Below are 16,751 nucleotides of genomic sequence, written 5' to 3'. Positions count from 1 at the left end.
TACTTTTTTTTATGCTTAGTTCTTCTATGGCACTTTCCAGCTATGAGGCCACACAGCTGTTTCCAAAGGCAGGATTAATGCTCACTCCCACTTTACAGGTGGGGAAACTGAGGCAACTAAGCCAGGAAGTAAGTGAGTTATGGGCAGAGCCAGACATAGAACCCAGGAGTCCTGACTCCTTGTCCGGTAATTAGGATCCACAGAAAGACGCTGCAGAGCTTTCGAAACCTGGTCGATAGGCTGGGGAGGATTTATTCTCGACTCCTCCAGATCTCCCCTTATGCCCCTCTTTTCCCACCACTCACCCACTTCCCTCTCATCCCTCTCCCCCGCTGCCTCCATTTATGCTCTGCTCCTAACTCACATGGGAGAGGGATGGGACGAGATGGGACGGGGCCGGCAATTACCAAAAAGCAGTTTTTGGAGAGGCAGAGTTGACCCTACTGTTCACACGGCCCCTCACCTCCTACAGGCTCCCTTATGGCCAGCTCATCCTCTTCTCCAGCTGAGCCCCACCCAAGGCCCCACGCCTGTGGGCCCACTTGCAGCAGCAGGGCGCCTCCCCTCCATCCCCACAAAGGCAGGGACAGTGCCAAAAGCCTCATTTGCCCCACCCAGGAGTGGCAGCAGGGGATCTCCTCACCCTCCATGTCTGGAGCTGCAGCAGTGCCCCCCATCCCTGTTGGCAGAGACCCTTCAGTACTTACCTCAGCAGCTGGAATGTAGGCAGGTTGGGCCTGCTACTCACTCCTGATGCACACTGAGCCCTCTGGGGAAATGGTGGCAGGAAGTCTTGGAGTTAACACCCCATTGAGATGCATATGGGCAACTCATGTTCCAGGCTCTCAGCAGACTCAGGTAGACATTGCTGCCCGGGTTACACTTGGGTCATGTTTTCACACTTTCCTTCCCAGTTACAGGGACCAGACATTTGTGTCTTTTTTTTTTTAAATAAATGCTGAGATTCTGATACAATAATCACAGGACTCCAGGAGCTGAGGCCCTGGCCATGGGCCTATGACTTCATCTGGCACAGAAGGACCCTACTGAGGAAGGGCTGTTGTCTGAGGATGGAAGACCATGGAGCCTTGTGAGTGTTAGGGAGAGGAAGATAGTGGAATTATCCTTAGCAGGGATAAGTAGGGCGGATGTCTCAGTTTCCGAATGCACAGAATGGAGATAATCTCCCCATTCGAACCCAGGGGTGTGTGAGGGTTACTGAATGGTTCTAAGCACACTTTGAGCTCCATCCAGGAGCTAAGTGTTCATTCTGTAACATGGACTTGGAGGGAGGCACATGGGTTGCAGGAAGGACGAGTTTGGAGGAGACAGCTGGAAGTCAGTCTGTGGCCACATGGCTAGAATGCTGGCTGCAGCCTCCCTGTGAACTGTCCTCTTAATAAAGAACCAGTTCAGTTTTACAAGTGTGGAATCTTCATGCTATTACCCAGCACGTGGCCCATGAAACAACTTGTAATCCTTTCTCTGCTTCCCTCCCCCTTTCCCAATGGGTCCTGCCTAGTCCTCCCAAAGCCCCACCAAGTTTGGCAAGAACACATCCACTTTCCATCTCCGAACCTTTATTGCTATGGAATATACAAAAAACCCAACAACACAGTTATAAAAACGAGTTCCCGGGGAAATGTGATGCAGCCCGGTTTTGAAATGCTCTCAGTGTCCTGGTGCTGGGTCAAATATAAAACAAGGCATATTTATACATATACAAAATATAAAAGGAAGGGTACATTAGAAACGTATAAAACAAACGGCTGACGCGTGGTATTTACATCCGGGGTGAGGTGGAGGGGCCGTGCCCAGAGCCGGCAGCATCTGTTTAGCAGCCATGTTTCAATGCATCTGAGAAAGTCTCTTTGGAGCGAGGAGCTGCCGGCCAGGATCAGCCCTGTTTGAAGGTTCTGCATGACTGATGGTTTAGTAGAAAGCTGCTGCCTGTGGTCGATTCAGCAACAGGCCAAGACAAGGGGTGAACAAAAGCGTTTGTTTGTCTGTGTGTAGGCTGCCATTGGACAACCCTATTAGCAGATCTGCTATCTCAACCGTGAAACAGAAGCTCCGACCTGTTGCCTGGGGGGAAGAAAATACAAAATACAAATAATAATAATAATTAATAATAATAAATTCAATGGCGAGAAGTTCCACGTTCACATTGAGAATGGATTGTCCAAGCACTTCCTCGCGCTGAGCGTCTCCTCCCCAGGGGGACGTGTTCAAGTACAGGCAATGAGGTGTGGCATGAGGTTGTGTTCCGTTTGGGTCCAGCTCGCCGGCTTCGGGAGAGAAGTCCCAGCGTAAGTGCAGCCCTAGGCTCTTTAGAGCTCTTTGAGGATGATCTGGATTTTGTCCTCTGCTTCCACTATGTCCAGTAAAAAAGCCATGTGGTTGCTGTAGTGCTGGATGATGTTGTTATCCATGTTCACCAAGATGCTAGGAGAGGAGAGAGATTGGATTAGGGGCGTATATTTCAGGCAGTCACTTCAGCTGAGGAGTGGTGGGAACTGAGACATGCTGAGTTCTCGTCCTGACTTTCCCACTGACTTGCCAGGTGGCCTTACACAAGTCCTAGCACATCACTGTGCCTCAGTTTCCACCTAGGTGCAATAATAGGACTGACCTGCCTGGGCCACACGGGTGCTGGGAGGATCAGATAGTCTTTTATAGAGAGCTTTGAACAGGCAAAGCACAATACAAACAGTCCGTGTTCTTGTTACTAACCAGTTTGCAATCAGACCCGTATTGTGACCGATTGGTTCCTTTCTGGGGCTCTGCGGTAAGCAGTCAGGGGCTCATTTCCAGCCCCTCATTTAACACCAGCAGCAGGTGAGCTGGGAGGGCACACACAGAATACTGCATTGTCCACTTTCTCCTACCCCGGGCTTCATGGCATTGCCGAGTTGGGCTGCAATGCGGAGAATTGACTGGGAGGGTCTTTTCCACTTACAACCGCCAAGATCCCTGTGCAGAATGTAAGTGCTGTACGCCCGTTCTCCCAGAGAGGCAGAGGCAGATTAAGACTTTGTGGGGCCCTGGGCCAGAGCAAGTGGGAGCCCCTCCCCATCCCTTCCAGCTGCATTCCTCCCCTATCCCCCCTGTCAGGGCGAGGGACTTCCCCCCCTCTGCCTGGGTGCTCCTGCCAGGGAGTGGGGTCGGGGTGCAGGCACTTGCCCCACTCCACCTGCCTGGCGCTCCTGCCAGGGAGCATGATTGGGGCACTTTCCCTGCTCTGCAGCAGGAATGCCAGGCAGACGGAGCAGAGCAAGCCCCTGCAGCCTGACCCCAGTCCCTGGCAGGAGTGCTAGGTGGGCTGAGCGGGGTGGGATGCAGGAGCGCTCATTTTTCCAGAGCCCCCCAATTGTCCGGGGCCGCTGGGCACAGGCCTCGTTGGCCCAGTAGCTAATCCACCAAATGCAGAGAAGAACACATGCTGCCTGAATATACTGCATCAGCAGGAGAGCCAGCACTCCAAATTCTTTGCTCCTTCCAAGCGGCCACATCTTTCCTGGCCGTGGACTCATTACAACTTCACTGACAGTCATAAAATCAACTGCTTGGAACCAGAAATTACAAAGGGCAGGGGAAGAAGCATTTCAACAGTTGATTTAAAGCCATGGCCATGGCTCCCCATTATAGTAGAGTTCCTCATTAAAATATCATTGATGTCACAGGGCTTCGCACAGCTACGTTCCCATAAATCACAGAAGGCACTTGGAACCGTTTGGAAGTGGCAAAAAGAACAACCCGTTTTTCATTGCACACAGCACATTCCCTCCAGATCTCTAGTGGGATCTGATGGGGCAATAGCATTAACTGTGCAATGCTCAGAAATAAAGAGGCTTCAGTTTCTAGCAAAGCTTGTTATTTGTCAGGCACAGAGGTGGTGTAAATCACTGAAGTCCCTTGGCAGTCAATGGAGATACACCAACTGACAGCACCAGAGCATCTGGCCGATCCGTTCTAAGACAGTGCAGAATTCAAGGAATGTCAGATTGCCTTGGAAACAGGACGCGCACAAACAAGTGAAGGGGCAAGTTTTGCCTTTTCATTCAGATTTGTTAATTACATGCTTTAGAATTGTGACCGGTGCTCAATAACTTACTCTTCATTGCACTTTTCAGAAGATCTCAGAATGCTTTATAAGCAGGTTGATTTCCTATATCTAGGGCCTTTCAGTGGAGGGCATTAAACACGACACATGGGTAAACTGAGGCACAAAGTAACTTGTCACACAAACACAACAAGGAGGCCCCAGCCTCTGGTAGCGAACATGAGAGAGGACAGAGATCCAGAGGCTGTGGGGGCAGATAGAAAGGTGAGTGGATTGGCAGCCCCAGAAGCAAAACAGTCGTGGAATAGGATGACATTCTACCCAGCTGCCAAAATCCCCCTACCCTCCTCTTAGATTCTTCAATTGCTTGTCCACTTTTGTAGTAGGAGTTCTGCTGTGTAAGCCCATTCCAGTCGTCCCAGATGTAGACAGCTGCATGCTGCTTTAAATGCAGAGTGGAAATCTAGGGCTGTGTCACACAGGTGTGTCCGACCCACGCTGCTGCCTTATGCAACCCAAAACCATGGTAACTTTAAATGACAAATGAGGCATCTCCAAAAAGTCTTTCATATTTCATCCACCTACAGCTGGGAAAGGCATCTGGTCTGGAAGCAACTTGTCCCACCCAGCCTTATTTCAGCTTTGAAAAGTGCTACCCACTGACAAGAGTGGGTGAACACACCACTTCCCAGCTCTGCCACCAACTTCCTCTGTGACACTGACCAAATCACATCACCTCAGTTTCCCCATCTGTAGAATGGGGATGCTACCTGCCTAAGTCAGGCATTTAGCAGCCGCCTGGTGAAAGGTCCATTATAGATGTTGAGTAACATTAAAACTATTAACTGAATTGAACCTTCATCTAGGTATGAATCAGATACAAGCTTTATGGGGAACTGCGGAAAGTTGGGTCAGCTTTCTTCATCTGCTGTTTTCATGCTGCTCTGCACTTTTGACCAACATGGAAAGAGAACCCAAAGTTACATGGGTTCTCTCCGATTCATCCTAGACATGAGGCACCGGGAGTCACACGAACCTCATGCTATTGGGTTTCCAGTCTGATTTCTCAGTCAAAAAGATTCAGGTAAGTCCTGAAGAGAAATCCAGACCTTAGATTGCAGATCCAGACCAAGCTCACAGTTCTATGAAGTTTGCCCATTACTTCTACTAGTCATCCTGAAACGCATGTCATCTGCCTATGAGCTGAATGGAGCATGTAGGTCACCATGCTGACAAGCAGGGCCGGCTCCAGCGTTTTCGCTGCCCCAAGCGGCAGGGGGGAAAAAAGCAGTGATCGGCAGCACTTCAGTGGCACTTCTTCCGCTGCCGCTTCATTCTTCGGCAGCAATTCGGTGGCAGGTCCTTCCCTCTGAGAGGGACTGAGGGACCCGCCACCGAATTGCCGCCAAAGAGCCAGACATCCGCCCTTTTCCGTTGGCCACCCCAAGCACCTGCTGGTGCCTGGAGCCGGCCCTGCTGCCAAGGACCACTTTTCATGCCATGCCTTCAGATGGTCTAAATCAAGGTTGTTCCACTGAGCCACATTGGTTGATACCAGCCGAGGCCCACAGAGTAAATGCTAAGGAGAAAGAAAATTGCTTAGGGTGAAGCAATGGGATGAAATTGTGCAAAAGGAAAATTAAGGCTAGGAGAGCAGGAAACATTTCGCAATCTCCTAAGATCTAGTAGATTGTAGCAGAGGTTGAAGCTGAGTGAGGTATTTGCTCACCAATAACTGCTGGCAATGAGTTCCAAAGGTTAATTACAAGTTGGATATGACGGTATTTCATCTGGTCTGCTTTACATGTTGCCTTTTAATTTCCTCCTTCCTCCGTTTTGGGCAGGGATAAGAGCCCCTGGCTGATTCTTTCTCCCAAGCATTCATTACTTCATAATATTAACTTCGTATCAGACAGAGTAACAAACAAAAATCAAGTTACAGGTGGTTCCCTCAACCAGACAAGACCCTTTTCCCCCCTGCCTCACAGGAACTCATCTGCACAGGGGACTCAGATTCACACAGCCAGGTAGCACAGTCAGTTCCAACCCAAGTTAGCAGTAACAACGTAGTTACCAGTTGATGCCTGTTTGGAGCCCACCTCACAAGAGGCGTCCCCGAGGTCAGTCTTAGCAGAGAGGCCATTGACAGTATGAACAGAGGACGAGCTACTCTGGTCTTCAGAGGGGGCTCCACCATGTCAGGGCTGAGGAGGGCAGATGTGTATGTGTAGGGGGGAGACATGCACTGCCACTGCCCATGTTGTCCTTGGTCTTTGGATAGAAGATGCCAACCTCTAGGGCTATCAAGGCCTTGATTCAGGAACATTCTCGGGTTCCTTCCTAACTCTAAGCATGTGATCGGTCCCAGTGAAGTCAGGGCTACCTGTTTGCTGAAAGCTACACACAAATTTAAGCACCTTCCTGCATCCAGGCCTTGAGCCATGAAATGAGATTTTCAGATGCAATCGGGGCTGCTTGTTGCTCTGTTCCCACTGACCTCAGTGTCAAACTCCCAGACAGATGCCAGTGCAGAGTGTGTTAGAAGATCTCCCCTGAGAAGCCTACTTCACTCAGACTTTTTCACACGGACATCAACAGAATGGGCCAGCAGCGAGAGTCCCTTTCAACTCCCCCGGCACACCCTGGCCGCTGCCAACATTCTGGGACGGTTTCTTCCGCCTTGTTAGACGCTTGTCAGGAGCCCCGTCACCAAAACCACCGAATGCACAAACTGGGGTCATTCTAATTCTCCTCTCTGCCTCCCTCTGCGCTAAAACCTGGCCCTACGCCAGTCAAAACAATTCATTCATTTTCCAGGCAGTCACTGGTGCTTGCAAAGCGCGATCGTATCTCTGTGCGTGGAGGACTCGCTGTCTAGATTTATGAAAATAAGCCTGGCAGCGGATGAGTCTTTCCCCATTCGTCGGGGGAAGGGAGTGGTTCAGAGTTCTTTATTTCAGAGCACGTTCTGGAAAATAGCAATTTGCTTGTTCTCAGGGATGCACCGCTCCACTGAAGTCAATGGGCCAGATCCCCCGTTGGTGTAAAGCCATGTCGCTTCATTAAAGTCAACAGAGCTACGCCATTTTACACCAGTGGAGGATCTTGCCCATTGTTTTCAATGAGGATCAAGCCCCGAAGGGTTTCTGACGTGATTAGCACGTCCTCAATTGTACAAGAGACGCCAGCTATAACTCAGTGTCTCTGACTGCAGGAGCTGGCTTTATTTGCACATATCTCAGCGTGTCTGAGTAACAAGGTCTGTTTAAAGAGCGTTTCAGCTAATGCCCCAGAGCTGCACAGGATCCGCAAAGTAGTTATGTTCAGCAAGTGCCATATTGCCCTGCAAACTCCCAACAAAGCAAAACTCTCCCCCCACCAGCATCTTGGGGACAGTCACAGAGATTAGCCATTTCTAAGGTTACATACGAAAGAGAATTTCAGAAGCAGCAGCTTTGGGGCTGAACCAGGAACCAAAAGGAGAGCAGCAGTAGGCTTGCCCGGGCAGATCACTGACTGGGGTTTGGATTCACCTTCCATGGGGTCCTCTAAGAATCACTTACAGTCTGAACTAAGAAAAGGCTGATTCCCAGAAGCCCTTCCCCAGACTCCCCCAACCCTGTCTAAGCACAAGCACTAGCTCTTCCACTTAGGGGAGGTGAGGGGAGGGTCCCTGTCAGGTCTGATTATGCCTCAAAAATCACACTTTGCACATGGTTTGGTTACAAAACAACCCAATCTCCCACCTGCGGCGCCAGCTCCAATCTTCAACTCTGAGGGTGTTTTTCTCTGGGGTCACTTAGCAAAGAAAGCAAGACTCTGTACAATAACGTCAGGTGAAATTCTTGAGCTCTTTCAGCAAAGGATCACCTCGTGGCTAGGAGGGACCCTTCAACTTCAACAATCAAAGCCTCCCTTTCAGACAATGGCAGATTAACAAAGCTATTTGCTCCGTCTCCGAGGACAGCATTGCTGCTATTTGCTGTTCGCTGCTCCCAAGTTATAATTACAACAGTACACAATAACGTCAAGCTGCGGCTTGGTGGCCCAGGACCACGGTTTTCCAGACATAACAAGCGCCTCAGCGGGGGTAGGGCACAATGAAAGTGCACTCGACGTATTCTTTGTCTGGCAACATGAGCTCTTTGACAGAAGATTAGCGAGAAGCCCGCTGCACGGCAAACCCGTTCTCATGATCTGCATTACAGTATCAAATGATCAGCTGAGAACGAACGGACCGCGCTGCATACCCCTCAAAGTGTCTATTCCCATAAGAGCTGCCACAGTGGGTCACCCATTGTCCATCTTGCCCAGTATTCTGTCTCCAACAGTGGCCTGTACCAGAGCTTCAGGGGGAGTTTTGGAGTGAGCCACCCCGTCTTCCACTCCCAATTTCTGGTTGTCAGGTTTAGGGACACCCAGAGCATGGAGTTGCATCCCTGACCATCTTGGCTAATAGCCATTAATAGACCTGTCTGCTATGAACTTATCGAGTTCTTTTTTCAACCCAAATTATTTTTTGGCTTTCACAACATCCCATGGCAATGAGTTCCACAGGTAAGTTGTGAGTTGTGTGAAAAGTCCTCCCGTCACTTTGTAGATCAGGGTAGGGACAGGGCTATCCTTGAACTTAATCTCCCACAATGCCATGGCAGGATGTGCAGGCACCACCACCACAACACGGTTTTACTCTTCTGGAGCCATTGAAGGAAACTTTTAGACAGCTCAGCCCTGGCAGCTAAAAGGCCACCTGTTTGTTTCCGGGAAGTCATTAACGAGCCCTCTACCATAGCTAACAGGCAAAGGTATGAATTAAAAGTACCAGAGTAAAATACTGTCCAACACTGACTAAAGCTACCTTCACTAACCCTGCGTGATTATCAAAGACAGACTCTAAGGGTACATCTATACTACCTGCCGGATGGGCGGGTCGTGTTCGATGTATCCAGACGAGACGCGATAAATCGATCCCCGAACCAATGCCTGTACTCCACCTCGGCAGGAGGAGTAAGTGGAGTCGACGGGGGAGCCGTGGCAGTCGATTCGCCGCCGTGAGGACGGCCAGGTAAGTTCAACTAAGATACTTCGACTTCAGCTAAGCGAATAGCATAGCTGAAGTTGCGTATCTTAGTTCACACCCCCCGCTAGTGTAACCCAGGCCTAAGAGGACTTTCCCAGTCTCATTCATTCTATTGTTAGTGGAGATGGAGCCCAAAGTTCTTGAGTTTTCGGAGAGCTCTTGGAAATTTTTTACATTGCCCCTGAATTTTTATTTTCCATTGAATTTCACATTGGATTGGCAGCTCCGGAGACTGAGTCCTTTATTTATCCACAGAGCACTACGGGAAATGAGCCAGATCATCAGACGGCGAGAATTTGCATAGCTCCATTCATGTCAATGCAGCAACAGCAGTTTACCCCAGCTGATGATCTTGACCAATGTACCTTAACAGTGATCTGGAGGGACCACCTATAGGGGAGAGAAGGAAGTTCAGTCTCTGGGTTAGTCAATCCTTGGGACTATGAACACTGGGAGCCAGCTAGTACCTACAAAGGTGGTGCTTTGTGATGTGAACACACCGGAACCAGCTGAGACGCATCCCACATGAGCCACCAGACAACCAATAGATAGTAACAACCTTCATCACCACTGACCTAGCTCAGGCTTGGACGGTTGCTCTACACAGGGCCTCTTGCCCCAGCATGTCAAACCAATGCACCAAAGAACAACACGTTTTCATAGCGGTGCCATCAGCAGGAGATACAAATCCTAATCAAGGCAAGAGTTTATGTCTAAATTCCTGTTAAGGTTCATTCTGTCCCTGGCATCTATAAATTCAGGGTTCGTGTTCATACGTAGGGTCTGACCATCACCTACCAGAGTCCAGGAAGGACTCCCATGGCTGTGGATCACTCCACGGGCGAGTGATGGCTGATGAGTTGGCAAAACTGGGAATGAAGGTGCCCTGTTTGTACCTAACCCTGGGAAGAGTCAGTGGAACACAATGCAAAGCTTCCTAACGCTGCTGTTTTCTCTGCTGCTCAACAGTCTCCGCACTGGTCAGTCCTGATCCGGGCAAGGCCTGATGCCAGTTATGCACACTAGTTGTGAGAAGCAAACATTTGTACCTTGCAGATTGAGATAAGATAAATTCTCTCTAAGCCCAGGCTTTCACTCTGAGAGATCATCCATTAAACAACCCAACCAGCTCCTCCCCTCACCTTTCCCGAGGAGACTTCACCACTCAGAATAAAGTTAGTACAAACAAACGTTATCCCAAATCTTTAAAGGCAGAAAGAGTTCTGTGTTTTATATGCTCCAAATGGCACAGACCTCTCATAGCTTTGGTATTTATTATCTTGTTAAAATACGGCTTCATCTCATGGCAGGGCACCAAAGGGTACAAAGATCCTAGACACGCAGTGCAAATGCAGATCGGAGATTTGCTTACCCTCGTTTGCACTTTTTATAGACTTTATAGATGCTTTCTTCAGGCAGCCCATATTTTTCTGAAATCTGCAGGAGAAAACGTTACACTTTAAAATCTTTTTTTTTTTTTTTTGCACATTCAGAATGAAATCCCAGCAGTTAAAATAAAAGGGGCCTTTGCTGTAGGGTCATTCCTCACTGGAGGAATTTCCCCCCCTCCTCCTTATAAATAAATGCTAGAGCAATAATGTAGCTTATACTGGGGTTACCACGGTAATCTGGCCTTTTGCTGCTTGGTTCCACGGGACGCAGGAGACCTGGGTGATAACTCCAGGTTCCATCACTGAAGTGGTACGTGACCTTGGGGAGTCACCTCCTCGGCACAGAGAGAGAGACTAATGCACCTGTGCAAAGCCTCTGCACCTTCCAGCTTTTGGTTTGATGCTGCTCATTATCAACAGAAAGTGCACGTCTGACTCTGATAGCCCTGAATCCCTTGCGATCACGACTTTTGCTGAGGTTCTGGGTCAAGCTGCAAAGGCTTCTAGCATCATAAGCGCTTTGATGATGCTTTGAGCAGGTTTGGAAGTTGAGGGAGAGTTTTACATTCATTCTGCAGCATTTTCTGTGAAGGTTCTTGTCTGCTTAGCTGTATTGCCATGGGAGGAAGCTATAACCCGACATTCTGCAACCTGTCTCTGCTCTGTTTTTAAATGTTTGCAAAAGGAACAACCCCTCCCTCCCCCCCCAAAGAGCAGTGATAAAGGCACCATTGGATCATTTAGGTTTATTGTTTGTTTTATTCCACCCCCCAAAGAGGAGCTGGGGTTATTGGGGATTCTTCTGATAATCATCACAGAAATATGCCCTGTGTGTTCCTCAAACAGAAAATTCCATCCTAAGGTGGATAGCAGGTTGACTTGCCCTGGCTTCAGATCCCCAGGAGATAGAGCCAGGGAACGGTGAGGGATGTTTTACAGCTGAAAATACGAAAACACTGTAATAAAAGGAGAATCCTAGGGCTTTTATATTGTGATCTGAACAAAAGACTGCGCTGATAAGGTCTGTGCTCCTGGAGAGGGCTCACCTCTCATGCTACAGATCTCAACGCATCCGCTGACTTTTTCACTGGGGTGGAATTCTTAGCACACGGCCTACGCACCATTTAGCTCCTCCAAACAGGGCAGGCGTGAGATAGAAGTGGTGCCCTGTCCTTGTGCTGAGCCCCATGCACAGGGAGTTAATTCTAACACCCCCTCTCCCCTCCCCAACCCCTGATGTCAGAGAACACACTGCAGTTTATGCGGCACAGTCACAGCACAAAACTTACAGCATTCCTGAGTCCTTGGAGATCTGGTGTCTTCAACATGAGAGCATCGAATACTTCCTCGGATTCCCTCCGCACATACAACAAGACTGGGATAGACAACAGGCAGCTTTTAAACCACTGGTTGCACATTTCCAAAGCTTGTAGGATCCCATTTAAATGAAGATCCCGAGTGAGTTGGGCCAAGTGATGAACCCCTTGCCATAGGAACTGAATTCCCATTGGGGAGGTTCTGAAAGCTGTTTGGGGCTGGGACCCTATGTTCTGTGTTTGCACCGCACCTAGCAACATGGGGGCCTGGGCTTTTGGTTCAGGCTGCTCGGTGCTATGATAATCTCAGTAATAACAATACCTCTCTTGGCATCTTCTTCTTTGGCTAGTTTGGAAGGTGAAGAATCAAACTCGTCCGAGAACGAGGGACAGCTCCGTTTTAATGGCAATCTAAGTAAACACGAGAGGAGACCGTCAGGAAGACGTATGACAGAAGCAAACATTCCAACAGCCGGTGACAGAAGCATTACCGGAGTTGGACTGTGGCCAGGACACCGAAGATAACACCCCTCTCCTTGAGTGCAACGGGCTCTCCAGTGATCACAAGCAGCGAGGGGTTTGATTTTATATCCCAGGCAAAAGACATGTAACGTCTCGGAATTACTGGGCCCGGTCCAAAAGCCACTGATGTTAATGAGAATCTTTCCACTGACTTTTGGATCAGGCCAAGGTGGGTATCTGAACTTCCCACCTCCGCGACTTTGAAAGCGAGTCTCTCTCTCTCTTTTGGCTTCCTTTACAGCTGCCTCTGCCTTTGGCTATCTTAGCCCTTCCGAGCCACTTCAGGGATCATTTTGATTTGTAATCATGTTCCGTCACCCGATTAGCATGATAAGCACAATAGCTTTTCGGGGTGGTCAAGGAAACATCACAGCAGTCCTTTTTGGGGGTGGGGCTGCGTGTTATGAGAGTCCATTCCACACCTTTACATGAGAGAAGACTTCAGTGCAGGCAGATGGCGTGCCCGCAGTTAGCTGATATGCGTGCACATGCTAAGCTCAACATGTACAAAAACAATTACTGGCCCAAAGAGGTGAAAAGATTGATAAGTCCAAAAAAAAAAAAAAGTGTCCTTTCCTACCTGTTTACATTGTTAGGAACAGCAGCAGCAGGAAGCATCTTGAATGAAAAGAAAGAAAAACAAAAGATTGTTTTAGTTTAAATTTTGTTTTCAAGAGCCCATAAGATGTCCCTTGATGGGCTCCCCACTAAGATGCTCATTCTCGCCTTAGCTATCCTGGCCCGATCCTGTCCTTAGCTACAGCCATGCAGCTGAAGGCAGAATATGCTGTGTAGGGTTCAGGGGAGGGATGTGCATATATGGGATGAAATCTTGGCTCCATTTAAATCCAGGGTAGCTTTGCCATTGACTTCAGTGGAATCAAGATTTCAACCATGGATTCTTAGCGTATCCCCTGCTGCTGGGGCCGGTGGGAAGTTTGGCATCATTTGTAGAGCAGCATTATCCCCTTTTCAATGGGAAGAGTCTACCCAACTGCAGGACATTCTGGAGTCTGGGGGCCCATGAAATGCCTTGTTGTGATGTGCCGTGGGGTGATGCAGCATCATGACAATGATGTCATCACTGGAATAGAATAATTCAGCTGGGGATGCAACAACATGGGCTGGTCTCAGGTTTGCAAACCCGGCTGATATTTTTGTTTTAAAGGTTCGATGATTTTTTCCCCCTTATACTGTCATTTCCCCCCAAGAAACTGTAATTAAAGAACAAACACACGTCCACGTTTTTCTGACTACGTGAAAGCCTGACAGAGTCTCATCCACTGCGATTCCTATCCCACAGACAACAGTCCAGAATATACATCTTGTCAGAACCAAAAGGCACTTGAATCTCACAATCGATTCTAAATCCAGAGCCCATGGTTTCTCAGCAGATTCTGGTGTGGCAGGCCAAATTCTCCTGACCCCTAGCTTCAACACTGTTGCACCAAAATATGATCCTGTTGCAAGAAGATGTGGTGCTGAGACGCCACAATGCTGTCCTGGCTGAATTTGCCCATTTGGACAAACTCAGACAGGCGCTCAACTTCTTGAGCGATGGCCTCCAGAGCACTACTGATCAGTTTGGAAGCCCAGCTCTTCTCAGCTGGAGGGAGGATCATTGGGAACAGAGAGAAGCCGGGGAGAAGCTGAGGGATATCCCACAGATGGAGGTGTTTTGAACAGAGGAATTTTGCTAGGGGTCATTTTCTGCAAATGCTTTTGCTCTTTCCAGCTCAATCCACTGTGCAAATTTGCAGGTAATCCTTATACAACCCTTCTTGAGAAAACTTTTCCTCAAGTTCACATTTCCCCAAATTAAATCTCTCTTGACCTTGAAATTGTTAGTTAATAAAATTGACGCTGTAGGTTCTTTTCCTCTACACGATGCAATTAGCGTCTCTTGGACACACTCCCCTGACCCAACTTTCAAGTTGTGTGTGTTTGGGGGATGTTTTTACAAGGACTTACCACACCACATCTCTGAAGATTTGAAAAATGGACATTTGGAATAAACAAGACTGGCTCGGTTTCTAAATCCGTCTCTGGCCTGAGGAATGTGATTTCGTTCCCTCGAAAGCCAGACAGCAAACAGCCTTTCAAACCTAAGGGAACAACAAGAAATCTTATTTCAGAAAACCTTTGCCAGTCTGCAGCTTCATCACATCAGTGAGATCTGTCCCATTATGACAGAGATTTACGCACATGCCCTGAGAACCAACAGCCCAAAGCTTTAAGAGTTACTCACGTGTTATACAGAGTGCATGAAACTCAAGATATTTTGTAATGAGCAGCGAATGAAGCCCTAACTCTCATCTGTAGATGGATAGAATCACTGTGCAAATTTAGGACATTTCATGGCCTTTACCCTTAATGGTTTCCAAGGGAGGTTTTATTTTATTTGTCCTTATTGGAAGAGCCATTCATGCTGGTGAAAGACACTAGCCAACCTGATGAGGAGGAGCAGTGGGTGGAGCCTACCAGACCAAAAGGCCCCACTGGCACAGGTGAGGGATGGACCACAGAACCCAGACGTCAAAGGAGCATAGGCAACAAAAAATAAAACAGGAATGGGGACGCAGGTCACAAGGTCAAAATGGGTGAACCGGAAGAACCCAGACAGCACCCACTGCACCGAGACCAAGTCCAAAGAGTCAGTGGATGCTGCCCAGAGCAACTGTGCTTGGATGCACGCATGGACATGGGACCAGAAAAAAGTCCCACAGAGGCAGAGAACCCTCCTGCTCACCCAGCTCCCTCCTCCTGGGCTGAAAGATGGACAGTGTTGGTCCCTGCCAGGAGGAGGTTAACAGTCCTGGAGACAAGCCCCGTTTAACCCCAGAATGGGTATCGCAGTGCGAGCTTCCCCACTGCGCTCACGTGCCTCACTCATGCCTTGAAGGAACCACCTCTAGGTGCCCACTCAACAGGCCCAAGACCATCTCATTGCCCATGGACCCCCGGCCATCAGACAGGAACTACGGCCCTTGGAACCAACACCCGGGGAGTGGAAAGGGACAAGTGATGTGGTGTGCAGAGCCTGATACACCAGCCTCCCCGGAAAACCCTCCTTAGAAACTTCTCTTGCATGAAGGAACCATCTGCCTTTTGTTACCCCCCACTGCGTGTTGGCTCTAGTAGGTGCCCCACCACTACCCCGCTCAAATAGACTTGCACAAGCAACAAAGGACAAGCCACAATCGTAGAATATCGCATTAGGAAGGACAGGGCGATGGTAATTAACATAACAAATCCCTGTTTCACTCTCTCTTCACCCACGTTAAATTATTTCACATTCCAATGGGAGCAACAGTTTAGCCCAGTTCTCAGACAGTGTGCAACATTTTCAAAGCATTCCCAGCCAGGACGAATACATCCTCCCAACACCTTGCTCAGACAGGTATCATCACTAGGACAGAGAGAGGTTCGGTCTATCTGTCCATCTAGGCACTTAATCTCTATCCGTCTCTGCAGGATCTGAGCAAATTGCTGCAGGCTACACAGAGAGCCCAGGCTCTCCTGTCTCCCTGTCCTGGGCGCACACTGCTTTCTGGCTCTGATGGTAGCTTGGGTAAATCTAATCCAAGTACACTGTTTAGCGACTAACTCTGGGCCTGATCCAGAGCTCACTGGAGTCAGTGGAAAGAGTCCTATTGACTTCAGTGGGCTTTGGATCAGGCCCCTTGTTCCCCCCTGGTCACTAGTCCTTGTACTAACCGTTGTTATTGGAGTCCAGGCATTTTCCTTTCCTTCTGAACTGCTTGCGCTCATCGTCCCGCATTTTCCTCTCTGCTCCCTGTGGGGAAAGTTAGGCAAAAATTAGCTCCAGCTACAGTGTTAACAGTACTCTGCTTTACATTAAACATCCCTGGGAAACTGAGGCCCAGAGGGGCTAAGTGACTTACCCAAGGCCAAAGTATGAGACTGTGTCAGAGCTGGGATCAGCACTGAGGAGTCCGAACTCCCAGGTCTGGGCTCAGATCACGTCTTACCTTTACCTTTTAATATGCTGTGAAGATTGGAGTAAATTGCCTGCTGGTGCAACTCCATTGACTTCAGGGGAAATTGCGGCTCAGCAGAGAATCTGGCCCATTGTTGTTTTTATTGGACATTTGCCTCTTAAATGGAGAGCAACAAAAGGCAGCTAACCCTGTCAGTCTCCATAACAGCAGCACCGGCACAGACAGAATGTGCTGTTTGTGAGGGCGCAGCAGGATTTGAAAAGGTCCTGTCGGCAAGCCTTTTATGAACATAAGAACAGCCACACTGGGTCAGACCAAAGGTCCATCTAGTCCAGTATCCTGTCTTCCGACAGTGGCCAATGCCAGGCGCCCCAGAAGAAATGAACAGAACCAGTAATCATCAAGTGATCCATCCCC

The 16,751-nt window shown here is 48.8% G+C and overlaps 1 protein-coding gene across 6 annotated transcripts in view; it reads right to left on the bottom strand.

Annotated features, from left to right (window-relative positions):
• Positions 1 to 1,579: 1,579 nt before the first annotated feature.
• Positions 1,580 to 16,751, bottom strand: part of GRHL3 (grainyhead like transcription factor 3) — a 44,741-nt gene continuing 29,569 nt past the window's right edge. For all 6 annotated transcript variants that reach the window (XM_030539326.1, XM_030539327.1, XM_030539323.1 and 3 more), the window contains 7 exons: positions 16,090 to 16,168; positions 14,344 to 14,477; positions 12,953 to 12,990; positions 12,173 to 12,261; positions 11,824 to 11,909; positions 10,516 to 10,580; positions 1,580 to 2,445 (listed from right to left, as the gene is read on the bottom strand). In XM_030539326.1, coding sequence (XP_030395186.1) covers positions 2,331 to 2,445; positions 10,516 to 10,580; positions 11,824 to 11,909; positions 12,173 to 12,261; positions 12,953 to 12,990; positions 14,344 to 14,477; positions 16,090 to 16,168 — 606 coding nt within the window. In that variant the 3' untranslated portion in view covers positions 1,580 to 2,330. The remainder of the gene's footprint in view (positions 2,446 to 10,515; positions 10,581 to 11,823; positions 11,910 to 12,172; positions 12,262 to 12,952; positions 12,991 to 14,343; positions 14,478 to 16,089; positions 16,169 to 16,751) is intronic.

Source organism: Gopherus evgoodei, chromosome 20 (assembly GCF_007399415.2).
Source record: "Gopherus evgoodei ecotype Sinaloan lineage chromosome 20, rGopEvg1_v1.p, whole genome shotgun sequence".
NCBI classification, from domain to species: domain Eukaryota; kingdom Metazoa; phylum Chordata; order Testudines; family Testudinidae; genus Gopherus; species Gopherus evgoodei.
This window is presented reverse-complemented; position numbering and strand designations above follow the sequence as displayed.